At 45.0% G+C, this 22,734-nt stretch overlaps 2 protein-coding genes across 2 annotated transcripts; one reads left to right on the forward strand and one right to left on the reverse strand.

Moving 5' to 3' along the window:
• Positions 1 to 2,418: 2,418 nt before the first annotated feature.
• LOC136466807 (uncharacterized) lies at positions 2,419 to 9,517 on the reverse strand. The gene is made up of 13 exons (XM_066465324.1): positions 8,404 to 9,517; positions 8,119 to 8,299; positions 7,608 to 7,720; positions 7,408 to 7,512; positions 6,878 to 6,947; positions 6,305 to 6,360; positions 5,555 to 5,605; positions 4,792 to 4,896; positions 4,652 to 4,696; positions 4,489 to 4,585; positions 3,849 to 4,051; positions 3,486 to 3,572; positions 2,419 to 3,066 (listed from the first exon to the last, which is right to left on the reverse strand). Exons 1-13 carry the CDS (start codon positions 9,319 to 9,321, stop codon positions 2,896 to 2,898), a joined length of 2,202 nt encoding a protein of 733 aa, XP_066321421.1. The 5' UTR covers positions 9,322 to 9,517; the 3' UTR covers positions 2,419 to 2,895.
• A 4,887-nt stretch (positions 9,518 to 14,404) lies between these two features.
• On the forward strand, positions 14,405 to 21,271 carry LOC136466814 (probable histone deacetylase 19). Its single transcript, XM_066465333.1, has 7 exons — positions 14,405 to 15,173; positions 15,510 to 15,950; positions 16,495 to 16,725; positions 20,307 to 20,398; positions 20,498 to 20,558; positions 20,642 to 20,719; positions 20,853 to 21,271. The coding sequence occupies exons 1-7, from the start codon at positions 14,631 to 14,633 to the stop codon at positions 20,958 to 20,960; spliced, it is 1,554 nt and encodes a 517-aa protein (XP_066321430.1). The 5' UTR covers positions 14,405 to 14,630; the 3' UTR covers positions 20,961 to 21,271.
• Positions 21,272 to 22,734: the final 1,463 nt, after the last annotated feature.

Here is a 22,734-nt window from a genome sequence, read left to right on the forward strand (position 1 = left end):
GCGAACAGGTCCAAATTCCTCCCGACGAACAGGTGCAAAGGTTGAGCTCGGTGCAGCCGGCTCCGGGATGCTAGCACAGATACCGCGCTCTGGCGCGTCGCGGCGAGGGAGCACAGGGAGGCAGAGAGGAGCGTGCTTGTGGTGGCGGACAGAGGGAGGTGGCGAGGGCACTCGCTGGCTGGGGTTCTTATAGGCCGGCTGCTAGGGTTCCTGGAGAGGTGCACCGGCGTGCGGGCCGTTTGATGGGACGGCCGGCGTGACGTGGCGGCCATCCAAAGTACGGAGCAGGTCCGAGAAGCTTCGCGAAGGGCTAGGGCTGGCGCTTGGGTGTCGTGGGTCCAGGGCATCCCGCGAAACGGGGCGCGGGTCGCGGGTCGCGGCTCGGCGCTGCGGTTCAGTCCGTGGCTGAGGTCACGCGAGGCATCCGAGGCCGAGCGACGTGGCTTCGGACGGAAGGCAGGGGAAACGCGGACGGAAGGCAGAGGAGCGTCAGTACGGAGAAAGACGAAGACGGAGGCGTTACATTCGAGTGACGGGAGAAAAAACGGAAGGAGTGGTCTCTGCGGCTGACGGCTGGGTCCGGGCCTACGGTGGTTTCCACATCTGGCGCGTGGCAGCGGCTTCGTTTCCTCGCGCGTGCGAGCGGGGAGGGCAGTGACGGTGTTTCCCAGCGCCCGTGGTGTGCACGCGAGGCAGAGAGGAAGAACGGCGGCGGCTCCTTGCGCGTGCAACACACGTGAGGGCAAGGAGGCGTGGTGTCCAGCTGCTCTTGGTGGGCCGATGTCCGGGCTGGCCAGCTGGTGCGTGAGGGTCCATGTGCTAGCGCTAGCTGCTTGTGGTCTCTATTTCCTACACAAGGATTTTTGAAGAAGGGCTACCTCCAAGCACACACAAGATAAGATCCAAATCACTCATGCATCTATACTATATGGTGTACAAGATCATTGTAAATTCAGTTTGAATAAGGGGAAGAGGGATTAGGTTTTCATTTGAAATCAGGGTTAGAAGAGGAAACAATTGACTTAAGTTTGACCTAATATTACATGCAATACAATGACAAGCAATGTTTTAAGAAAAAATTTAAAAAGTTGGGTTTTTCGTTACATGCAAACCATGGATTGTTACAGGAGCGCCCCCCCCCCCCCCCCCCGGTGGGCGTGGGTGGCGGCCTAGGCGAGTGGTGCCCCTCCGGCGGGCGCAGGCGACGGCCTGGGTGAGCGGCGCCCCTCCAGCGGCGCAGGGCGCTCTCCAGCAGTGGCTCTACTCTCCCTCCCTCACCGGCGGCGCGAGGACGAGGCTAGGCCGCACCCAGATCTGCAGCCGATGACGACGAGCAAGCGGATCCGCCGCCGGACCACATCCACCACCGCCGCCGACGACGACTGATCGGATTCGCGCCCGTGGTGGCCGAATCCGCGGCTGGAGGCCGGATCTGCGCCCGTGGTGGCCGGATCTGGCGAGCAACGGGCGGCCTCCTCCAACAAGCGAACGCGACGGCGGTGTGGATCCAGCGAGCAGCGGTGCGGCGCGTGGATGGGCTCCGCAGGCCCGTGGGTGGGCTCACCAGGCTTATCCACGGGTATCCCTTTTTTGTTTTTTTTATTTTATTTACCAAGGCGGACCTCGGAAACGATCCCATTTGCCATGACCTTTTGACCAAGGCGGTTGTGATGTCTGCCTCGATTAATCGTTTATGTCTGCCTTGGTAAAGTTTAGTGTAGCAGTGAACTAGGAATATTTCGTATGCAATACGAGTGGCGTAGAAACGTTCGGGTCCAGCGCTACCACTATGCCTGGAAGGCCAGAGACCCGTCTCCGTTCGGTGATAACGACAGCAAATGAAATAACAGCTTTAGGATATTTAATGAAAAAACGCGCTATCGCATCCCTTTTTGTTTGAACTTATCAGCCATGGTACAGTGTTTTTTTTCACAAAAAAAAACAATAAACAGTACTTTTCAGTCTAGCTTTTCAGCGAAACAAACAGAGCAGCTGGGAAACGGAACCAGCTAAGATCAGCTAACTAGCTGGCAAACGGAACCAGCAAGATCAGCTGTAAACAATTGTTCAGACAGTGCCAAAACGGAACCAGCAAGAATTTCCCTCTAACCTTGCATATTCAAGCGGCTGATTACTCCATTTCTGACTGGTGAGAATTTGTTGTAAAGACAGTGCCAAAACAGGAAAATCAAAAATTCAATGAGATATGCATCTACAGTGTAAAACTTGTGGAAAGAGAGAAACCAACGGATTTTTTTTAATGGATGCTCCACACCTTTAGCCATTGCGATACGAGCAAAAGAAGACGTTCAACAGCGACATTATTCTGTGTTGGGCATCATTCATTGCACTTCGTTGAGTGAGTTCTGTAGGCCGCTACGGCATCCCTGCCATGGCGGCTACAGGCTAGACTATGCCTCATTCTTTTTTCCAATCCTACTTGCAGTCTGCAAGGCAGAGCTCTTACCATCTCTTTAAAAAAACAATTGTTCAGACAGTTTACTCGTTACAGTAGTAGAAAATAGAGACGAATAGTTTCTCATTGTAACCTCCTAACAGAAACATGTAAAAACTACTGGCCACTAATCAGCGTGGCTGATACATTGGTACAGCGCATCCTTGTGGCGGTGTGGGTTGCCCTTGTAAGGCCAAGCCCGTGAAAAAAAAATTGTCACCTATATCTACTTACAGGACCGCATTGCTTTCGCTGACCGGCACATTGGAACGCTCATTGCCCTTGGCAAAGGCGACTGGACTATGGAATATGGATCCCACAATTCAGTGAATGGCTCAAAATTGTGACTTGACTCCAAGCTGTCTGCACTAGTCCCCTCCCAAGTCATCTTGGGCATCCAAAACACTGAAGGGCAAACTAAAAGAACCTCTAGTCAAGGATTATTCCTCATCTCCATTCTCAAAAACTCCAATGCTCTGCTTTGTCTTGTCAAAAACTGCCCTGAAGGATTCACCTTCAACACGAAGTTGTTCACTGAACCGTCTTTTGGTCTCGTTGTTTGTCTTCCCTTTTGTCCCTGTGGAATCATCTTCAGCCAAAGGGTTGGAGACCTGCAAGATACAGTTCTATGCTTACAAGTTTGCTAGAGGTGCTGCTCACTGGACTACACTGTAACAGTGAGAACAATCATAGCTTGTAACATTGGATCATGGCACACAAACGAAGAATATAAATCATTGGTTGAGACCAGAGCACCAAGTCCCAACAGAATCAAACATAGAATATAGTAAGCAAAGTAAAACATAAAGTCATTCCTTAGACTAGACTACACTGCTCCTTTATAATGTCCTATTTCACCATTCCATATTCCCATGATGGCAGAATTCACCTTTTCAAGATGAAATAAAATAGGATGGACAACATAGAAGTGGCTTTTGCAATAACAGATGGTAGGCCAAATGATGTATAACAGCAGAAACTTGAGGTGTTACTGACTAAATGTCAAAAAGTTGGCAGAGTCGATACTTACCAAATTGTACCCAGATCCAGGCCCTATGACTAGTGACGAAGTAAGTTTTCTTTTAGTTGCAGAAATGGAAAACCCACCCTTTTCAAACTGCAAAAGTATATAAGATGAAGGATGAGCACTTGTCAACAGAAACAGTGTAGTTATGACATAAGCTTGGCCATTGAGTTCTATCTCTGAAGTGCCATATTATGCGAGAAATAACTGAACAAATATGTCCAACTAGTAAACTATATATATGTTTTAGCTCAGCAGTTAGAAGCACATTTCAATAAAGATGATAACTACACAACTATTTTGAGAAAATAGCACAAACAAAGTACAAGAGCGCCAACATATAAAGTTCACACTGAAACATAAGCATACCCGATCACCCCAACTGACACTTTTGCGTCCAGTGCTATATGTCTGGGCCAGGCCAGAAAGAGCATGTGTGTTTTCCTCTGTATTTTTAGACTTTTCAGTGTCATCCTCAAAATCTGTTGACCATTTACTCTGTCCTAGCTCTTTTAAGCCATCCAGGTCATCTTCTACTTCTGAGTTCCACTTCTCCTCTGGCTTTGAGAAGCCTGCAGACAATTATTATTTAACTATTTGTAAAACCTCAATGTGATGACAATCTTAACTGAGCACATGGAATATATATATATACTAGCTGTACACAAGAATGCACTAGATGACACTACAAAAGAAGGCCTGTTTCCGTGCAGATTCAAATTCTTGACAGCACATCCACACCCCTTTTTCCAATTAAAATTCCCATAGTATATATAGCTAAATTGACAAAGTGAATATGAGCGTATCAAGAAGTACAAACTTGGTCGATCCCCTAAATCATTATCCTAGTACATCACAAACTCTGGCCTTGAAAAGGTGGTATACATCTAACCAATTAATAAAGTTTTGTGCATTACAGGCCTCCTCGTAATTGAGGTGAATATTAAGCAGACAAGCTACGTCCAGTGACATCCTAGGTCAAGAATGAAAGAAATGTATAAAGGCGTACCTTCATATGGTGGATCCTGTACAGCCTTCTGCGAGTTCTCAGCAATGATGCTAGTTGTGTCATTAGCATCATCAACATCCTCAGTGTCCATATCTACCTATTTGACAGAACAAAAATTGTTAACATGTCAATCTACCTAAAAGCAACTAAAGAATATCATTACCTCTTGTATAGAATGGCCACGAAGGTTATCATCATGGAACAATGACTGAGAAATAAGGATAGTCAATGATGAGAGACATGATAAGCATGCACATGATAGTTGTTCTTAACTGCAACTATAAATAATGGCAAGAAATATACATGTATATCTAGCTGCAGATACAGTGGTGGAGCCTCCTCCCAGTCTGCTGCCATCTTTTTTATCTCATCCAATGTAAATCCGTGCACATTCCTTGCAGCACAGCCCTGTTATTCATAAGGATATCAAACACCTGCTATGATATAGTTAACAATGAGGTAACTGCAATAACGAAAGCAATCTTAAGACTCTTAGTTAATCCAGTAAATAGAAAAGTAGAGATACAAAATAGAAGGAATGGCAATTCTGAAGATGCATGCATTAGCATTACTGTCATGTGAAGAATGATATACAAGATAATCCTTCATAACAGTATCCAATTAGTAAAAGGTTTCAAAACCCAATAGCAGAAAGCTTATTGTTGGTGCCTATATACAAACTTTTGTATGGTTGCTACTGTAAACCAGTAAAATATTCTATGGACTGCCCTAAGCAAAAGTATACAATTTACTGAAGTTGGAACACATAATCTACTTGATTTCACTGAAGAACAGTAACTGAAATTATGAAGATACAACATTCTGGCAAAATTTCTGCCCGCCTCCAATTAAATCTAATTTCCAGACTTGAATGTGCATGATTGATTAGGACCAGTACACACTAGAAGATTTGGTGGATAATATCATGTAGTTATGTCAAAAAAGGGAAATGAGACATGCTAGGTTCATCCAATGCTCCAAGCATGACAAAGTAGGTAGTTACCAAACATCTAAATACATATTTAACAGTGAGCGGACTTATGATTGGCAATACTGCAGCAATTACCGTTGGATCCTTGTATGGTGCCTCCAGCAAGTACACCTCATAGCCTGATTTCTGCAAAAGAGAAAATAGGAATCAGAACACTATCAGGATGATTTCACTATGAAATGAGATGAGACATTAATTAAAAAGAAATCAAATTCTAAATAGCATGCAAGAGTAGCTCCTGAAACGTCAATATCGTCTAACAAAAACAAGATTAATCCACTGAAATATACACTTTGAATAGCTTTCACAAAATAGCACTCAACAAGTTATACTCCAAAATGCAAAAATACACTTCAGACCAACAAAACCAGCAACATTGCTTTCTTCAGCAGTGCGGTAGTTGATTCTGGCCATGTAGAACTATGGTCTACTGCACCAATAAAAGAGAACACGAACGATAGCAAAAACAAGTACTACTCGGCACGTAAGAAAAATGCTAATGGAATGGAAAACAAGCCAGCTACCATACAAAATGATACAGTAAGGGTAACAACCAACAAGTACATGGAGGGAGAAGGATAAAATTACACAAGCATGAGGACACTTAAAAAGAAAAATAACAATTGAAGGGTTGTTCCTTGTAATGAGATAAAAGTATTCCACATGATATAATACCTTTTAGGAAAAGAAAAATATATCATCTCCTTGGAGGTGAATTTTTATTTTCAAGCAAGTGGCGCCTCTTTAATGGGTCAAACCCCAAAAAAGAAGAAATCCATAAGCAAAGTAATCTTGTAGTCAACACATCAGAGACTGAGGATTTACCTTCGCAGTTGCCCAAAATTGAGCAAAATCAGCTACCCGCAGATTGCGGTCATCCACTAAAACGGCCAGGAATACCAGCAGTAAACAAAGTCAGTTACCAGAAACACAGCATCAGCCGTTGGAATTGAAGGTATCTCTTGGTGCACAACCGCTGAATTTTGCTAGGGCAGCTAAAGTGTTACTAAAATTGAAGTTTTAAACAATACAAAATATCATGAAGTACCAACAAAAGTGGGCACTGTCCAAATTTCAAGTTATCCATCCTATCACTTTTGGAAACAAAGCAGCACATAACTGACGACCCAACCAAAAGAGAATAAAAAAATTTCTGATTGCTGAAAAGAAAAGGAATATCTTTCACTGGTACATGAAGGTGTTGACTGCTGATATGTAGCACTGATTGTGTGAAAGAGGGGAAAATAAGCCTGGTAAAGTTTTTCGTTAACCCATGAAATTTGAAGGCAACTATATGTGGCCTCCAGAATATTGGAGAGACAACCATGAGAAGAAAATACCACATATGGGAATTGGGAAGTATGATTGAGGTATAAGCTGCTCTAAATAACTTCATACCAATCACAAATGTAAAATTTCCTTCATCAAGGGTCTTTGAAAATGCCTTCAACATGCTTGACCTGTACGTCTATGAAATACACAGAAAAAATCAGCAATGACAATACGGGTTTAGATAATAGCTGATAAACAGGCAAAAAGAACAGAAACAAAAATTAAGTAGCAAGGACTGAGTTGAAACCAAAAAACAAGTTATTTGTAACTTTATATTCAAAGCCTGCCCAGAGAAGGCCTAAAAAATGGACCTAATTCTATATGTTGATGTTCTGGAGGGGCAGCATATGATTCATTTTTAATTTTTAAAATGTTATCATTAGGCATCGTATATTGAAAGATACCTTAAAATTCCTTTTCCTAGTATCAACAAAGAAGCGTCACCATGAAAAGTTGAATTACTAGGCAATTAGCTTTGCATATTTTTAAAAATGATAGCATTTGAGTGTAATAGCTTTGCTAATGTAGCGAGCTCGAGTTTGCAGGTGCATATGACAAGATAAAAAGAATTACAGAGTTGCTGAAAGTAATATCACCTCCTCCATTTCCGGCTCATAACAATACTCAATCACTTTCTTGGTCAACTGCCTCCTCCCTTTTGATGCACTAGAAGATTTAGAGCCTTCAGTGTCTTCCACTTTCTAAGAGAACATTGGCCAGATTACCCAGATTAAGACAATCATTACACAAACTAAATCAATATTGGAAAGAACAGTAGTCTCCAATCCCTGCTGACCTTCTCAACTTCAATCATGAAATAATCATCCATGGAGTGGATCCTAGGCGCATTTGCACCATTCTCAACTTCAAGATCGCGCAATGCCTTTGCCAGATAACTCTTTCCACTACCTACATGTTACAGTTTTGTACGAATTATAGTTCACAACCATAGTGAAAGACAACCTAACTGAGGCTTTGTGAAATAACTTTATTGAATACAAAAATTGATAATTTGGGACACTATAAAGCCAAAATCATTCAGTTATGCAAACCACATATGCAATATGAACTTTACAAATTGCCAGTTTAAAACAACAGAACAAAGTGTGCTGATTTCATCCTCATCCATAATGTAAAAGGGCTAATGTATGACACTGTTTGGCCTATCACTTCATTCCATGCTATGAAGTAGGAACCGCTATCATAATCATTTAGGAAGTTGAAATTGATAAATATTATTTAATTTGCATGCAATTATTTTTGTCAATAATAAAATGATAAGAAAGTCAACAGTATTTCAAGTAAACCTGGAAGCCCTCTGAGGATGATAACAATATGGTCAGGGCGTGAAACACGAAGGGGCGGCTTGAACAAATCACAAGCATTGATGATTGTGACTTTGGAATTTTCCAGAGAATAATGTGCACTGGTCGGCCTTCCATCTATCAAGCTCTGCTCTGACTGCGGTCGATAAATGAAACCTGGCCCCTGTTAGTGAATAAGCAAACAGTGGTCAACGCTTTTGATGTAAGAATAAGCCATCTGCCATCCTAAACTTCTACAATACATAGGTGCTGAAAGAATAGAGGCACCTGATCGTTGATGTGTCCATCATAACGGTTTGTGTTTGGCATCGGATGAGCTTGAGGCAAGGTACGAGTGGTCGATGGAATAATTTCCGTTGTTGGAGAACCAGAAAGGACAGGAAACAATGACGAATTTGCAGTTGGCCGTGGCAGTGCAGCACGGTAATCCTGGTTAGAGGGGAATGGAGGCTCTGCTGGTGGTGGTACAGCACCTGCCTCAAGATGCCAAGCATGTGAACCATGGGGATTGGCTGCCTCAGGATAGAGAGGCAGTGGAGGGTGCAGCGGCACACCAGGCAATGCCTCTGGGTGGAACTGATGGAAATGGTGATTGGCAACGTCAAAATACTTCCGGTAAGGGGCTTCTTCGATCACAAAACCTTGACCGAAGCCATTATGCCTATCATGAATCGGCATGGGAGGTGGCAACTTTTGGTCAAAATCCGTAAAATCATCTCCTTGCCGGGGATAGAATCTACCTCCTCCGTAACCAAAGCCGCCGTCAGGTGGGCAACCAGGAAGTGGATTGCGCCCATGGTCCCGGATCAGGCCGAGCAGCCGATTGCCCTCCACAGAAGCCCTTCCCGGCGGCGGTGGAGGCACAAAGTCGTACGGATCGAACGGTGGTGCCTCGCCCACGCGCATCCGCTTGTGAGGCCCCTCCCTGCCGGGGAGCTCGTAGGGACGCGGGTCGTGCGGCCCGGGAGGTGGAGGGCCCCACATCGGCGGCGGTGACGGCGGCGGGTGGAAGTCGTATGGGAAGGGGTTCGGCGGGGGAGGGGGCGGCGGCGGCTGGAGGTCGTAGGGGAAGGGACGCGGCGGGAGAGGCGGCGGCGGGCAGAAGGGGAAGTGGCGCGCGCAACAGACAGGGCAGAGGTCTGCGCCGGTGCCGGCGCCCGCGAGGAAGCGCCACGGATGGTCCATGCGGAGCGGTGCTGGTCTGGGGCTTCGGGATCTGGGGTTTGACCGAAGGAGGGGACGGAGCGATGTTTCGAGAAGCTTCTAGAACTTCTCTAGTACAAAAAGGGGCGCACGCCGCGCTTCGGCAGGGAAGGAAGAAAACGGGCAGCCTGGTTATTCTGCGTTTTGGGGAGCGTTATGTTGCGGTTCTAAGGCTGTCTGGAACACAAGATCAGGGAACTCAAATCTAAAATACTTCTCCAACACAGTACTCTTCGCTATATAAAAAACTTATTTTATGTGTAAAAAAAAAGACATAATCTAAATCCAAGCATCATCTCTTCTGAAGATCCATTTACAGAAAAGGGTTATCTTTCGAGTCTTATTGTTGAAAAAGACGAAAAATAAATATTAAACCCTTTGCACGTAGCGCTACCCAAAGGACGAATGGGTCTTGTATTATGGGTCGCGGTTGTTGGACACAGTCTAAGGCCATTTAAATCCAGGTGTAAATTTTTTGGTGTCACATCAGGTGTCACATGGGGTGTTCGGTACTAATAAAAAAACAAATTACAGAATTCATCAGTAATCCGCGAGACAAATTTATTAAGCCTAATTAATCCGTCATTAGCACATGTGTACTGTAGCACAACATGGTCAAATCATAGACTAATTAGGCTTAAAAGATTCATCTCGCAAATTAGTCGCAAACTGTGCAAACTGTCCAAACATTCGATGAAATTGGGAGTAAACTTTAGGGGAACTAAACAAGGCCTAAAACTCTCGTGAAAATAGTAGAGATAAGTTTGGAATATTTATATATTTACCATCATTACGCTTTGAGTGGTATAAAAAATACCATGTCTGTGTCAGTAACACAGTGCGATAAGTTTTATCTCTATGAAATTTTTATCCATTTTTTCATCATCTCAAACTTTAAGAAGTCAAATAAACTTAAGTTGACTAATCTATAAAAAAAATACTAAGATTTATAATATTAAATAATCATTATTAGATTAATCACATTATATATTTCTATACTAATTCTATTTAGAGATACAAATGTTAATACCATTTTCTATAAATCTGGTCAAATTGTTTTTTAGAAGAAGTGTTTTTTGCGAGATGTTTCTAACTGTAGGTGTTCTCGCGGACTATCCGGATGATCGGTCGGACTGTCCGTGAGAACACATTGTGTGTTTTTAGGCTTTCGTAAATGAAATCCTCACCTAGAATTTTTGCATGTTTGTGCTAGCTCGTGGCTGTGGATGTGTTCCTAAGGTGCTTAGGAGTCCATCTAACAAGGTACATGTGCTCATTGTTCAAAAGCGAAAGGTTTATAGTGTTAGGTTCACATGTGAGGTTTAGAAAAGGTGAAAGCTCTAGTTTAGTTTTGGTGAATTGATGAAACTCTAAGTGCTAATTAGTTTATCAAAGTGATTATAAAATAGGTAGCACTACTCTAAGTAGTGAAGCAAATGAAAATCATGACATGATAATGGTGATGCCATGGTGATGATTAAATGCTTAGACTTGAAAAAGGAGGAAGAAAAACAAAAGCTCAAGGCAAAGGTGAAATTAATAGGGACTTTTCGGTTTAGTGATCAAGACACTTAGAGAGTATGATCACATTTAGGATTGATAGCCGTACTATAGAGATGGGTGAAACTCGTATCGAAATATAGTTATCAAAGTGCCACTGGATGCTCTAACTCATTACATATGCATTTAGGATCTAGTGAAGTGCTAACACCCATGAAATTGTTTGTGAAAAATATGCTAACACGTATGCACAAAGGTGATATACATTGTGTTTAGCACTTGGGAGCAAGGGTTTGAAACTTCACCGACGGAGTGTCCGCCCGTAGAGTGCGGACAGTCCGATGGTGCCATCGGCGCCCTGTATAGAAAAGACAAGGTTTCACAGAGTGCACCGGACGCTAGTCACGCAGTGACCGAATGCTAGGGTCATGCGTCCCGGTCAATGGCGCGCAGTGAAGGCCACCATTGGTCTCTTGACCGGACGCAGGCGATCGGACGCAGGCAACTGGACTCTGGCTGAACATTGTTCAGCGTCTGGTCATGATGATGTGGCAGCGCACAGAGAAGTGGGCGAGTGATCGGACACTGGGCGAGTTCGGTCGGACATAACCGGACGCGTCCGGTCGTGAGTGGAACCTTACTGGAAACGACCGGACGCTGGTGTTGGTGCGTCTGGTCACTTCAAGGAGTGCGTCCGGTCACAACTTAAATGTACTGATGACCGTTGAGATTGGGCGATCAGTATTTGAAGCAGGGGACACGTGGCGTGCATCGCGCGACTGAACGCTGGGGTTCTGCGTCCGGTCGATCTGACCGGCGCGTCCAGTCGTCCTGTTTTTTCAATGAACAGAGGAGCCAACGGCTCTATTTGTGGAGGCTCTCTATTTAAGCCCCATGGCCAGCTCAAGCCCATTCTCTTAGTCATTTTGTATTGACATAGCAATCTTGTGAGCTTAGCCAAAGCCCTCCCACTCATCTCCATCATTGATTCATCATCTTTGTGAGATTAGGAGAGAATCCAAGTGCATTGCTTAAGTGATTGCATCTAGAGACACTTGATGTTTGTGTTTCGCTGCGGGATTCACTTGTTACTCTTGGTGGTTGCCGCCACCTAGACGGCTTGGAGCAGCAAGGATCGTCGAGCGGAGGTTGGTGATTGTCTCTTGCTCCGATCGCGTGATTGTGAGGGGTCTTGTGCCTTTCCTAGCGGAGCGCCGAAAGGTAACTCTAATGAATTGCTCCTATCATTGAGTTACCTCACTTGTGGGTAGATTCTTACGATGTCCAATTGTGTGGACGAGGTTCGTACAACACATCTTAACCGCCGAACCACCAAGTGTTGGTCGACACAATGGGGACTAGCATGTCGGCAAGCACGTGAACCTCGAAAGAAAAATTGGTTGTCTCTTGCCCTTTGGTATTCTCCCATTGGTTGAGTTAGTATTCATCTTATGATTGATTCACTCCTCTACGCGGCGGTATAATCACCTTACTTACTCATTTATATTCTCGCAAATTAGTTGTAGCAAGCTCTTTAGTGTAACTAGAATTGAGAGCTTTCTTTGTAGCTTAAGTTCATCTAGTGGAGCTCTTTAGTATAGCAAGTGTGAGAGTTTTTAGTGAGTACTGACTTAGTAAATTGTGTGTCTAGTAATCATAGTATCTAGAATTGTTGGATAGGTGACTTGCAACCCTTATAGAGCTAAAGTAAATTTGTTTTTCGCTAGTTGTTATACTAATTAAATTGCTTTAGTTGGTTTGTAGATTTTTAAATAGACTATTCACCCCCTCTAGCCATATTAGGACCTTTCAAAAGGTATGTCAAGTTCACACATAAATGAGATGATGCACAAAATATATTTTCTAGATAGCATCCTCAAAGAAAGCTAAAAATTTGGTCTCAAGATTTTTTAAGATTTAGAGAATGAGTTATTTATTTAATAAGAATAATGCATCCAAATTTTAGTCAAAATAAAAAAAATCTATTTTGGTTTTCAAACTCATGTTTAGATGATAGAGAATCTCATAAGGAAATCGGCAAAACTTACTTCATAATTTTTGAAATTAAAATAAATTTTCTATGAATTTTACACAAGATCATATATGCATATGGGGCTTCTACTATGTAGTGACCAACTGTTCAGGTGGGCGGACTGTCCCGGTGAGCACCGCATAGTTCAAGAGAACATGTGTTTTGGCGAACTGCTTGCAGAGCGCCGGACTGAAAAACACAGTTTAGCACATGTGAAAAACATGTCAGAGATGATTCCGGGTGCATTTAGATATCCATTTTAATGCGGTTTGTTTCCATAGTCTCCTAGTGATGTGGGAAACTCATTCTAGGTATTAGATTCAACATGCATGGTGTTGTGGAGCTCGAGCTCATCCATGGTTGTGGCGACCATGGATGAACTTGAAGCTTGTGTGGAGGGTGATTGAGAGGAAGATGGAGAGGGAGAGAACTTGGGGCTTGCTGACCACGTCGTGGGGATCTCCGCCTGCAACAGCTCGTCTTGGAACGACCTAGAGAGGGAGATCGACCTTGGGAGCTCCTCCGTGGCTTGAGAATAAAGATGAAGTCTTGAGGTCTTCTCATTCAACTCCGGCGAGCTTGAAAGCGTGGTAGTGACGGGGAAGCTCGTCGGCGGCATCCTACAACGGTGCTCCGTGTGCGTCTCCTCCCTCCTCTTCTTTCTTCTCTTCTTATCTCCTTTCTTTGTTCTTTTTCCTGGTGCGTGTGAGAGAATGAACGAGGGAGAGGCTTGTGTGTGTGACAAGTGGGGATGTGTGTGTGATATCTCACATACGACATGTTACATGTGTTATGATGTCCTACCGGACTATCCGAGGAAATATTAGTTGTCTGGTTTTAGCCAGTCCAAATCAGTTAGCTAAAAGTATTTTTTTTTATAATAAATTAGTATCAGTTAGTCTAAACCAGCCCAGAAATTAATCAGCGAACAGGTCGATTGTAGAGCCCAGAAAGTACAGAAATTGATATGCAAGGTTTTTGAAAATAGAGATTTTTAAATGCAGATTATGCTTAGATGCTTAAGATAATGGATTGGCATGACCGGTTTCGTGACATCCTCCATTCGCAAGAACTTGTTGACCATCGTCCACCTAAGAGCTGCATGCAATTGAGTGAGGGGAAAGAGAGAGAACATTTTTTACTGTATTACAGGCTGATTACATGGATGATTTAGGTATAAAGGATGGCAGATGGTGTTATGCGTGGAGGAAGTGGATCAGATAGAGGGTGATTAGAGGACAGGAAACGGAGAACCGCTTGAGCTAGTAACACAGCTGTGAGAAAGACGCTTGGGATGCATTTGCTTGATTTAGAGGTTAGTGACTTGTGGGTCTTTGAATGATGTGGCTTCGTGAGATGGTAGAGAATTTTTTATTAGAGATCTTCTGTTTAGACATAGGAGATAGAAGATATCCGATCCTTATGCTTCTCATTTCTTAATAATAAGAACAAGAAAGGCGAAGTAAAAAAATGTTTTCAGGAAGAGAAACCAGTAGTCGTATACCAATAGGGACCAATACCGATCGGTGAACCTAATCAAAACCCTCGTTTTGCAATTGCCGTCGCCTACTTCGCTTTCTAGTCCCTTCTTCCATTTTCTCCCGTTTGTATAAATTCTGCTCTGCGCTCCTCCCCTTCCATCGCCAGACCCCGCCCGTTTTCTTCTGAAAACAAAAGGCTCCGGCATCCGCCAAAAAGAGAGAGAGAAAAAAAAAACCACACAAACGCCAAATCCCCTGCGGCGGCGGCGGCGGCGGCGATGGACCCGTCATCGGCGGGCTCCGGCGGCAACTCCCTCCCGTCCGTTGGCCCCGACGGGCAGAAGCGGCGCGTGTGCTACTTCTACGACCCGGATGTGGGCAACTACTACTACGGGCAGGGCCATCCGATGAAGCCGCACCGCATCCGGATGACGCACTCGCTACTGGCGCGCTACGGTCTCCTCAACCAGATGCAGGTGTACCGCCCCAACCCGGCCCGCGACCGCGACCTCTGCCGCTTCCACGCCGACGACTACATCAACTTCCTGCGCTCCGTCACGCCCGAGACGCAGCAGGACCAGATCCGCCTGCTCAAGCGCTTCAACGTCGGCGAGGACTGCCCCGTCTTCGACGGCCTCTACAGCTTCTGCCAGACCTATGCGGGCGCCTCCGTCGGCGGGGCCGTCAAGCTCAACCACGGCCACGACATCGCAATCAACTGGTCCGGTGGTCTCCACCATGCGAAGAAGTGCGAGGCGTCGGGCTTCTGCTACGTCAACGACATCGTGCTCGCCATACTCGAGCTGCTCAAGCATCACGAGGTGATGTTCATGGTTCCTCAACGCTATTCCCTTGGTTTGTTTTGATTGGCTCGATTAATTAAGCGTTTTGGTTGGATACGTTTCCATGTAGTTACGCAATAGTGGATAATTTTTCGAATTTGCTTGCTGGTGTGTCTAATTCTATATTTACTTGGTGATGGGTATGTGTACGATTTGGGGTAGATTAGGTCTAAAAGTAGATATAACAACTTTTTCTCCATTTCCATGGTCACTAGTTTTGATTGATAGCCTCCCTTCTCGTCTATGAATGTTCAATCAAATCACTCCTAGTCATTTTGCTGTGCTAACATGTGATGCTTCAATTAATATTTACAGAGAGTTCTGTATGTCGACATCGATATCCACCATGGGGACGGAGTGGAGGAGGCTTTCTACACAACAGACAGGGTTATGACAGTTTCGTTCCACAAGTTTGGGGATTATTTCCCAGGAACAGGGGATATCCGTGACATTGGGCACTCAAAGGGGAAGTACTACTCCCTGAATGTCCCTCTGGATGATGGGATTGATGATGAAAGCTACCAGTCCCTTTTCAAGCCAATCATGGGCAAAGTTATGGAGGTTTTCCGCCCTGGCGCAGTTGTGCTTCAGTGTGGGGCTGATTCCTTGTCTGGGGATAGGTTGGGCTGCTTCAATCTTTCAATCAGAGGTCATGCGGAATGTGTTAGGTACATGAGGTCTTTCAATGTTCCATTGTTGCTCCTTGGTGGTGGTGGATATACCATAAGAAATGTTGCACGCTGCTGGTGTTATGAGGTATGATGATCTAAGTAAAAGTTGATTTTTTTGAATCCTTATGCCTGTGTACTGCAGTTGCCAACATGGGTTGGTTAAGCTAATATTATTTATTGATGATTCGAAATGCGAGCTAGAAAATGCTAGAACCTGATGTGATTGTATTTTTTAACTTCAGTGTGCACTTGCTGTTAGCAATTTCGTTCACAGAATACCCATGACCTTGGTTTTGACTTTTGAGCTATACATGTAACACATGATTTGGAATGTTAGTATATGTTCTCTTGCTGAAATGCATATGTTAAAGAGTATAGATGTGTATAAGCATATCGAATAACAGAACACCTTGTGTTCCTCAAATTATATTGGGGATTAGCAAAAGTGCTTTGTTAGTCAAGCTTAGAGTAGATTATTGGTAGATACAGAAAACAAATTAACTGACAGGCCACCTTCCTGTTGTACCAAGGATTTTTTCTTAAAAAACTTAGATTGCATATGTTAGAATGGAATATATTTGCACTTCTGATTCATCCATTTCTTCCCTAAAAAAATATATTTTGTGCAGACGGGAGTTGCTCTTGGCCAAGAGCTTGAAGACAAGATGCCTGTCAACGAGTACTATGAATACTTCGGTCCAGATTACACTCTTCATGTTGCACCAAGTAACATGGAAAACAAAAATACACGACACAAACTGGATGATATAAGATCTAAACTTCTGGATAATCTTTCAAAACTTCGACATGCTCCTAGTGTCCAGTTTCAAGAGAGAGTTCCTGACACAGAAGTACCTGAGGTGAGCAACTGAGCATCCTGTTATAACTAGCAAGATAATTGTGTGTCCCCTCATGAGTGCTAGATGTGTGTTTTCAATTTATTTTAAAATTCGTGATAGCTTTATCTCTACCAGATGCAGATTCCTAAAAGCAAATTGGTAGTGATACCTATATCCAGTCATTATATTATTTCTTATATGCTTTAAATATTAGTTAGTAACTGAAATTAGATCCTAACTGCTCAGTACTGATTGGACAGCCTTCAGTAAATGGTAACGTGGTGGGTACCTGTTCCTTGTATAACGTCTAATAGATCTGCTTTTAGAACATTGTTCTTATCTTGTCGACCAACGTTGGAAGGATGGTAGAAGCTTGGCACCCTTTTTCTACTACAGATACAAATGAACTAGTGTCTATTGTTGTTCTTTAACATTGTCTTGATCTATGTGACTTGACCTGTTGATACAGTGGACGTGCTGTGTTTCAATGTTGTGATATACATGCATGTGCTATGCTTCTCAGCTGAGGTGGCATGACAAGATTGTGCACACATTCCAGTTTCCACATTTTTTGTGGATTTCTTCTCATCCATATTTTGTTTGATATTCAGTTCATTTGAATTATTTGTGTACCAGAGACTGTGTTATAGTTAAAAATTAAGAGTGGCTTTTGCCACAGAATATTCTTTTATTTGAAGCACACTTTGATGCTATTTTTCAAGCTTAGTGTCGGGTTCATAAACCCGGGGTCCCTCATGGACCTGCTTCCCAGCAAAAAGCTCGGCCCAGCAGACGACGTTGCGAACGACGCGCAACTCCTGAGCCGGCCCAAATACCTAACGACAGGCCAAGGAGGAACGGCACTCACTTCCGACTCCGGCCCGCCTCTCCGACCGGAAGGCCTGGCCAAGGAGGGACGACGCTCGCTTCCGACTCCTGCCCGCCTCTCCGACCGGAAGGCCTGGCCAAGGAGGAACGGTGCTCGCTTCCGACTCCGGCCCGTCTCTCCGACCGAAAGGCCTAGCTAAAGAGATAACGACGCTCGCTTCCGACTCTGACCTGCTTCACCGACCGGGAGTTCACCGAACCTCTGCTTACAGCTCTTCTCCGACCGGCGCGGTCGGAGCCGACTGGGAAACAACCGAACGAGGATGCCCGCTCGGTAAGGACCCAAAGAATCAGGCGGAGCAAGTAAGGCAGGGCGTTGAAGTCAAACCGTAATACCGAGGACCATACCTTGCACGCTTGCAGAACAGTACCTTGCACGCTTGCAGAACCACTACCGCACGCCGGGCGCGGGAAACAAGGCGCAACCGCACGCAGGTGGCCCTCCACCTTCCCAGGCAAGACTTGGAAGGTCCTAACAATGGGATCTCCGTCGAGGAGAAATCAACGGGCCTCCTGAGTCGATCGGATGGCTCAGGCGAATGCCAAAGAGACAGGTAAGGAGCAAAGGGACGCCCCATGTGGGCCATGCTGACTCCGTCACGAACGACGAACACGGATCCTATTCGGACATATCCGATAAAAACTCCTCAAAGTCTGTCACTCTGGTCATCAAGGTAACTTTACCAAACCCTCTTCATTTTTCTGACGCATGATCATTCATTCATCCATTCTCATACACGCATTAGCACATTCATTCATACAATCATTCATTCATCTCTTTCATCCAAAGTATCGCATATGCAGCTAATGCATCACAACGCCTCGTGTTGCGTCATGAAGCAGTAGTTGCCTCATTCAACATGAACAACGATCGACCGGGGTTCGAAGGCCAGCCCGCGAAGGGCTCGAGGCCGCCTCGCGTCAAACAGAGCCAGGGGAGAAAACGCAGATGAGCCCCAGCGGCCCTCGCCCAATCTGTTCCGAAGCAGACAGGGCCATCTCAACCTTCTCGTTCGATCCTCACCTCGAGCCATGCCCACAGAATCTCAATCGAGGGGAGGCTAGCGGGCCACCTGAGTCGGTCTCCGGAACGACCCGGGCATCTGCCGGGACGCGGGTTAAGGAGTAGTGGAATGCCACATGAGGGCTATGCCAACCCCGTCACAAATGACGGACCCGGATTTCACTCGAACGTACCCGTTAGCGAGCTCACAGAGCGCGTCACTCGAGCCATCGAGGCAAGTGATGTTAGCTCAGCCCTCCGGTTGTGGAAACCGCGGACGGGGTAAACGCACGAAACTAGACCAACCCCTACCAAGCCCAACGGGGCTCGGGGGCTCAGGTCGCCCGACACCGATTCCGGAAATCAACCGACCGCGCAGGTCGCGGTCGGGACAAACACAGGCGAACGCCCCGAACTTCAATCTGCGGCCCCAGGAAAGAGTATCAAGATGCTCAGGCTCCAACCAACTCACCAATTGGACGCAGGCTCGAGGGCTAGCGCACCCACTGTGAAAACAAAAAATTCCCCCGCTGTCAAAACGAAACCCCCCCAAACGATTCTACCTGAATTGTCCGGGGGCTACACCCGTGGGTGCGCTCGCGCGCACCCGCTGTCAGAACAAAAAATCCCCCCGCTGTCAAAACGAAAAACCTCCAGACGATTCTACCCGAATCGCCTGGGGGCTCGGGAGCTACACCCGCGGGTGCGCTCACGCACACCCGCTGTCAAGACACAAAATCCCCCAGGCGATTCTACCCGAATCGCCCGGGGGCTCGGGGGCTCCTGTCGGGTTCGTAAACCCGGGGTCCCTCATGGACCTGCTTCCCAGCAAAAAGCTCGGCCCAGTAGACGACGTTGCGAACGACGCGCAACTCCTGGGTCGGCCCAAATACCTAACGTCAGGCCAAGGAGGAATGGCGCTCGCTTCCGACTCCGGTCCGCCTCTCCGACCGGAAGGCCTGGCCAAGGAGGGACGACGCTCACTTCCGACTCCAGCCCGCCTCTCTGACCGGAAGGCCTGGCCAAGGAGGAACGACGCTCGCTTCCGACTCTGGCCCGTCTCTCCAATTGGAAGGCCTAGCTAAGGAGATGATGACGCTGGCTTCCGACTTCGACCCACTTCTCCGACCGGGAGTTCACCGAACCTCTGCTTACAGCTCTTCTCCGACCGGCGCGGTCGGAGTCGACTGGGAAACAACCGAACGGGGATGCCCGCTCGGTAAGGACCCAAAGAATCAGGCGAAGCAAGTAAGGCAGGGCGCTGAAGTCAAACCGCAATACCGAGGACCGTACCCTGCACGCCTGCAGAATAGTACCGTCAGGTCATGTCAGAAGGGTGTTAGGCCACATCCGATCACAACGTACGGCAAAACGACAAATATTTACTAGTTGATCACTTTTTGCATCGACACTTAGTGTTATGCTCCATGGCCTCAAACAGTCTGAATGTTAGGACTTATCATGCTGAATTGAACATATATCATTTATGCCAACATGAACTAAAACTGGATGATTGATAATTTATTTTAGTTAGTTTTATCGTTCAAGTCTTCAACTATCTACATAAAGTGATTGGCTACAAGTGTTAAGCTATCAGAAATCAGAAATGTAACTTCACAAATGATCTTTATTGTTGGTTGAATTTGCCCTGGTATTGTATTGGAAGTGATAAGTCAAAACCTGATTGTTTTTGGACATGTTTGATGTACAGCCAGATGAAGATCAAGATGATCCAGATGAACGGCATGATCCCGACTCTGATATGGAAGTGGATGATCACAAGGCTGTGGAAGAGTCAGCGAGGTCTCTCTCTCCCTCCCTCCCTCCCTCTCTGATTTACTACTCATTACGTTTTGGGTTTTATTTTTCATCCTGATGTGTGCCCCTTGTCAACTTTTGTAGGAGGAGCATTCTAGGTATAAAAGTTAAGAGAGAATTTGGTGAAAATGAGACCAAAGTGCAGGTATTTTCATTTCCTTTTGCACTTCTGTTTTCTCGACTAATGTGATTATCTGCTGACATTCTTATTGATCTTGTATTGTGCAGGATGGTGGCAGAGTTGCATCTGACCATAGAGGACTGGAACCCATGGCAGAAGACATTGGTTCCTCGAAGCAAGCTCCTGTAAGTGCCTTCTTTTGTATTCACTGATATAATACCACATGGACGAACTCGAAGAGTGCATACTATCAACACTCTGACTCTGTTCAACTAACCAAAGCTTGTCTTTTTCTCTTCATGGTGCTGTGAACTGCAGCAGGTGGATGCTAGTGCGATGGCCGTCGATGAGCCAAGCAATGTTAAGAATGAACCTGAGAGCTCAACTAAATTGCAAGATCAAGCAGCTGCATACCACAAGCCATAACTGCGACATCTGGAGTTGCCGGGTCTCTGCTGGGCAGCTTCCTGCATGCTTTTGACAGTCCAAAAACCGAAGTGAATCTGCAATACATCCCTGCCATTTTAAATTTGACTTGAGCTATACAGTACCTATGTTAATGTGATGGGATTCCATGGCGGTAGTGCAGTTTCCAGGAGTCCACCTGGGATTGCTTGAAGTTGACGAGGTAGACGATAGTCTGACCCATGTATACATGAAGCGAATGAGTTAAGTTGTACAGTCATTAGTTAATGCAAATATGCAGTAAACTTCTGGGTAAATCTTCGCGTGTGGTTAGTGGTTTTGCGTACTGATCGGAAGCAAGGTAGGCGGTTGCTGTGCCACAAATTTAACGAGTTTGGGGAATGCTGACGCAAATACTATGCCATCCGCCTGTTTGTGGAGAGTCTGCTGGGGGTCGGGAGAAAGGCAGGCAGTTGCCTTGCGTGCTGTTTGATCACGGTGCTGCACTGCTGATATTGTGCGGGCACTTCGTTTTCATTTGTTTTCCTACGTAGCTTCTCATGTAGTGCAACTTTAGTCTACAACTACTCTCTCTCTGTCCCTAAACAATTGTCAATTTTGTTTTTCAAGAAACAATTTTAATTAAATATATATAAAAAATATTAATATTTATGGTACAAAATTAATATCATAAGATAGATGTTGAATCTATTTTATAATGAATTTTTTTAGAGATATAAATATTACACATTTTCTGTAAATCTAGTTAAAACGTATAGCACGAAAAAAAAACAAGTTATTTAGAGACGAGCGAGTACATCGCTTTTCCGTCGCCTACACTGGTTAGGTTCTTTCAGTTGAATTTACTGGCGGCTGGCATCCTTTTTTTTTAAGAAAAGAAAAACAAACCAACCAGCTGCTGATTATATTAAAAAATATTTTTTAAAAGAAAAACAAACCAACCAAGAAAGCTGCTGATTATATTAAAAAGAAGATTATCCCAAACTAGATAAAACAACAAAAAATAACAGAGCAACATTACTTCAAACAACCATGAGCTAACAATTTAAAACAATAGAGACTAGACGCGGTTGGATTAAGAACAGCCCGCACAACAATAGAACACCACCAAACCACACCATTGCCTCCTCAGTGAAAGAAAGGCATAAGCGACGTCTCTTTATATAGTAAAAAACTAGTCCTTGTGGCTTTCCTAGAAATTTCCTAGTGACTTTCTGAGAAACTAAGGAGAAGACTAGAGTGGGCTAACTTAGGCCTTCCGCAATGTATGACTTAAGTGATATTTCGAAAGAAGAGAAGTTTTGAGCACCGCTCCTGCCACTGGAGCTATGAAAAGTTGGGAGCAACACATGTAGAGGAAAGTTGCTCAGCCACCCATATCTCTCTCCTACCTGTCCTTGCCTGCGCAAGCTGTCCTTTTTTTCCTGGTTCAGTGGGTCCATGCAATTCCGATGCCTACCATTGCAGTATAATGAGGAGCAATGCCAGTAAAGAGAATGGGACCCAGATTCTTTCAGAGCATCACTGCACCGTTGCGGAAGGCCTTACCTTTTTTACAAACCCCTTGACCCACTGTACAGAACTTGACTCATTGACTTCTTTTTTGGCTCACTAACAAGGATTATACTAACACCAAGATGATGCCCCGTTGCTCCTTTTTTTTAATGAAAATACAGCAGGTGAGCCCCCCGCTGTAGAGATTATATTAAACAAAAACAAAGACTACAAAGAAACCTCAGAAGAGAGGCAAAAAAACACCAAAAAAACAAGCCCA

The sequence above is a fragment of the Miscanthus floridulus genome, chromosome 7 (genome assembly GCF_019320115.1).
Source record: "Miscanthus floridulus cultivar M001 chromosome 7, ASM1932011v1, whole genome shotgun sequence".
Classification (NCBI taxonomy): Eukaryota; Viridiplantae; Streptophyta; class Magnoliopsida; order Poales; family Poaceae; genus Miscanthus; species Miscanthus floridulus.

Bases quoted from the DNA above. Each gene is read 5' to 3' on its own strand.
- LOC136466814 (XM_066465333.1), top strand. From the start codon at position 14,631: ATGGACCCGTCATCGGCGGGCTCCGGCGGCAACTCCCTCCCGTCCGTT. The intron at 16,726-20,306 runs GTGAGCAACTGA...TTTGATGTACAG, and splicing joins CTGACACAGAAGTACCTGAG to CCAGATGAAGATCAAGATGA. The intron at 20,399-20,497 runs GTCTCTCTCTCC...CAACTTTTGTAG, and splicing joins GCTGTGGAAGAGTCAGCGAG to GAGGAGCATTCTAGGTATAA.
- LOC136466807 (XM_066465324.1), bottom strand. From the start codon at position 9,321: ATGGACCATCCGTGGCGCTTCCTCGCGGGCGCCGGCACCGGCGCAGAC. The intron at 7,721-8,118 runs GTTTACTTGAAA...TGTAACATGTAG, and splicing joins CATCCTCAGAGGGCTTCCAG to GTAGTGGAAAGAGTTATCTG. The intron at 6,948-7,407 runs GTGATATTACTT...TGTATTTCATAG, and splicing joins ATGAGCCGGAAATGGAGGAG to ACGTACAGGTCAAGCATGTT.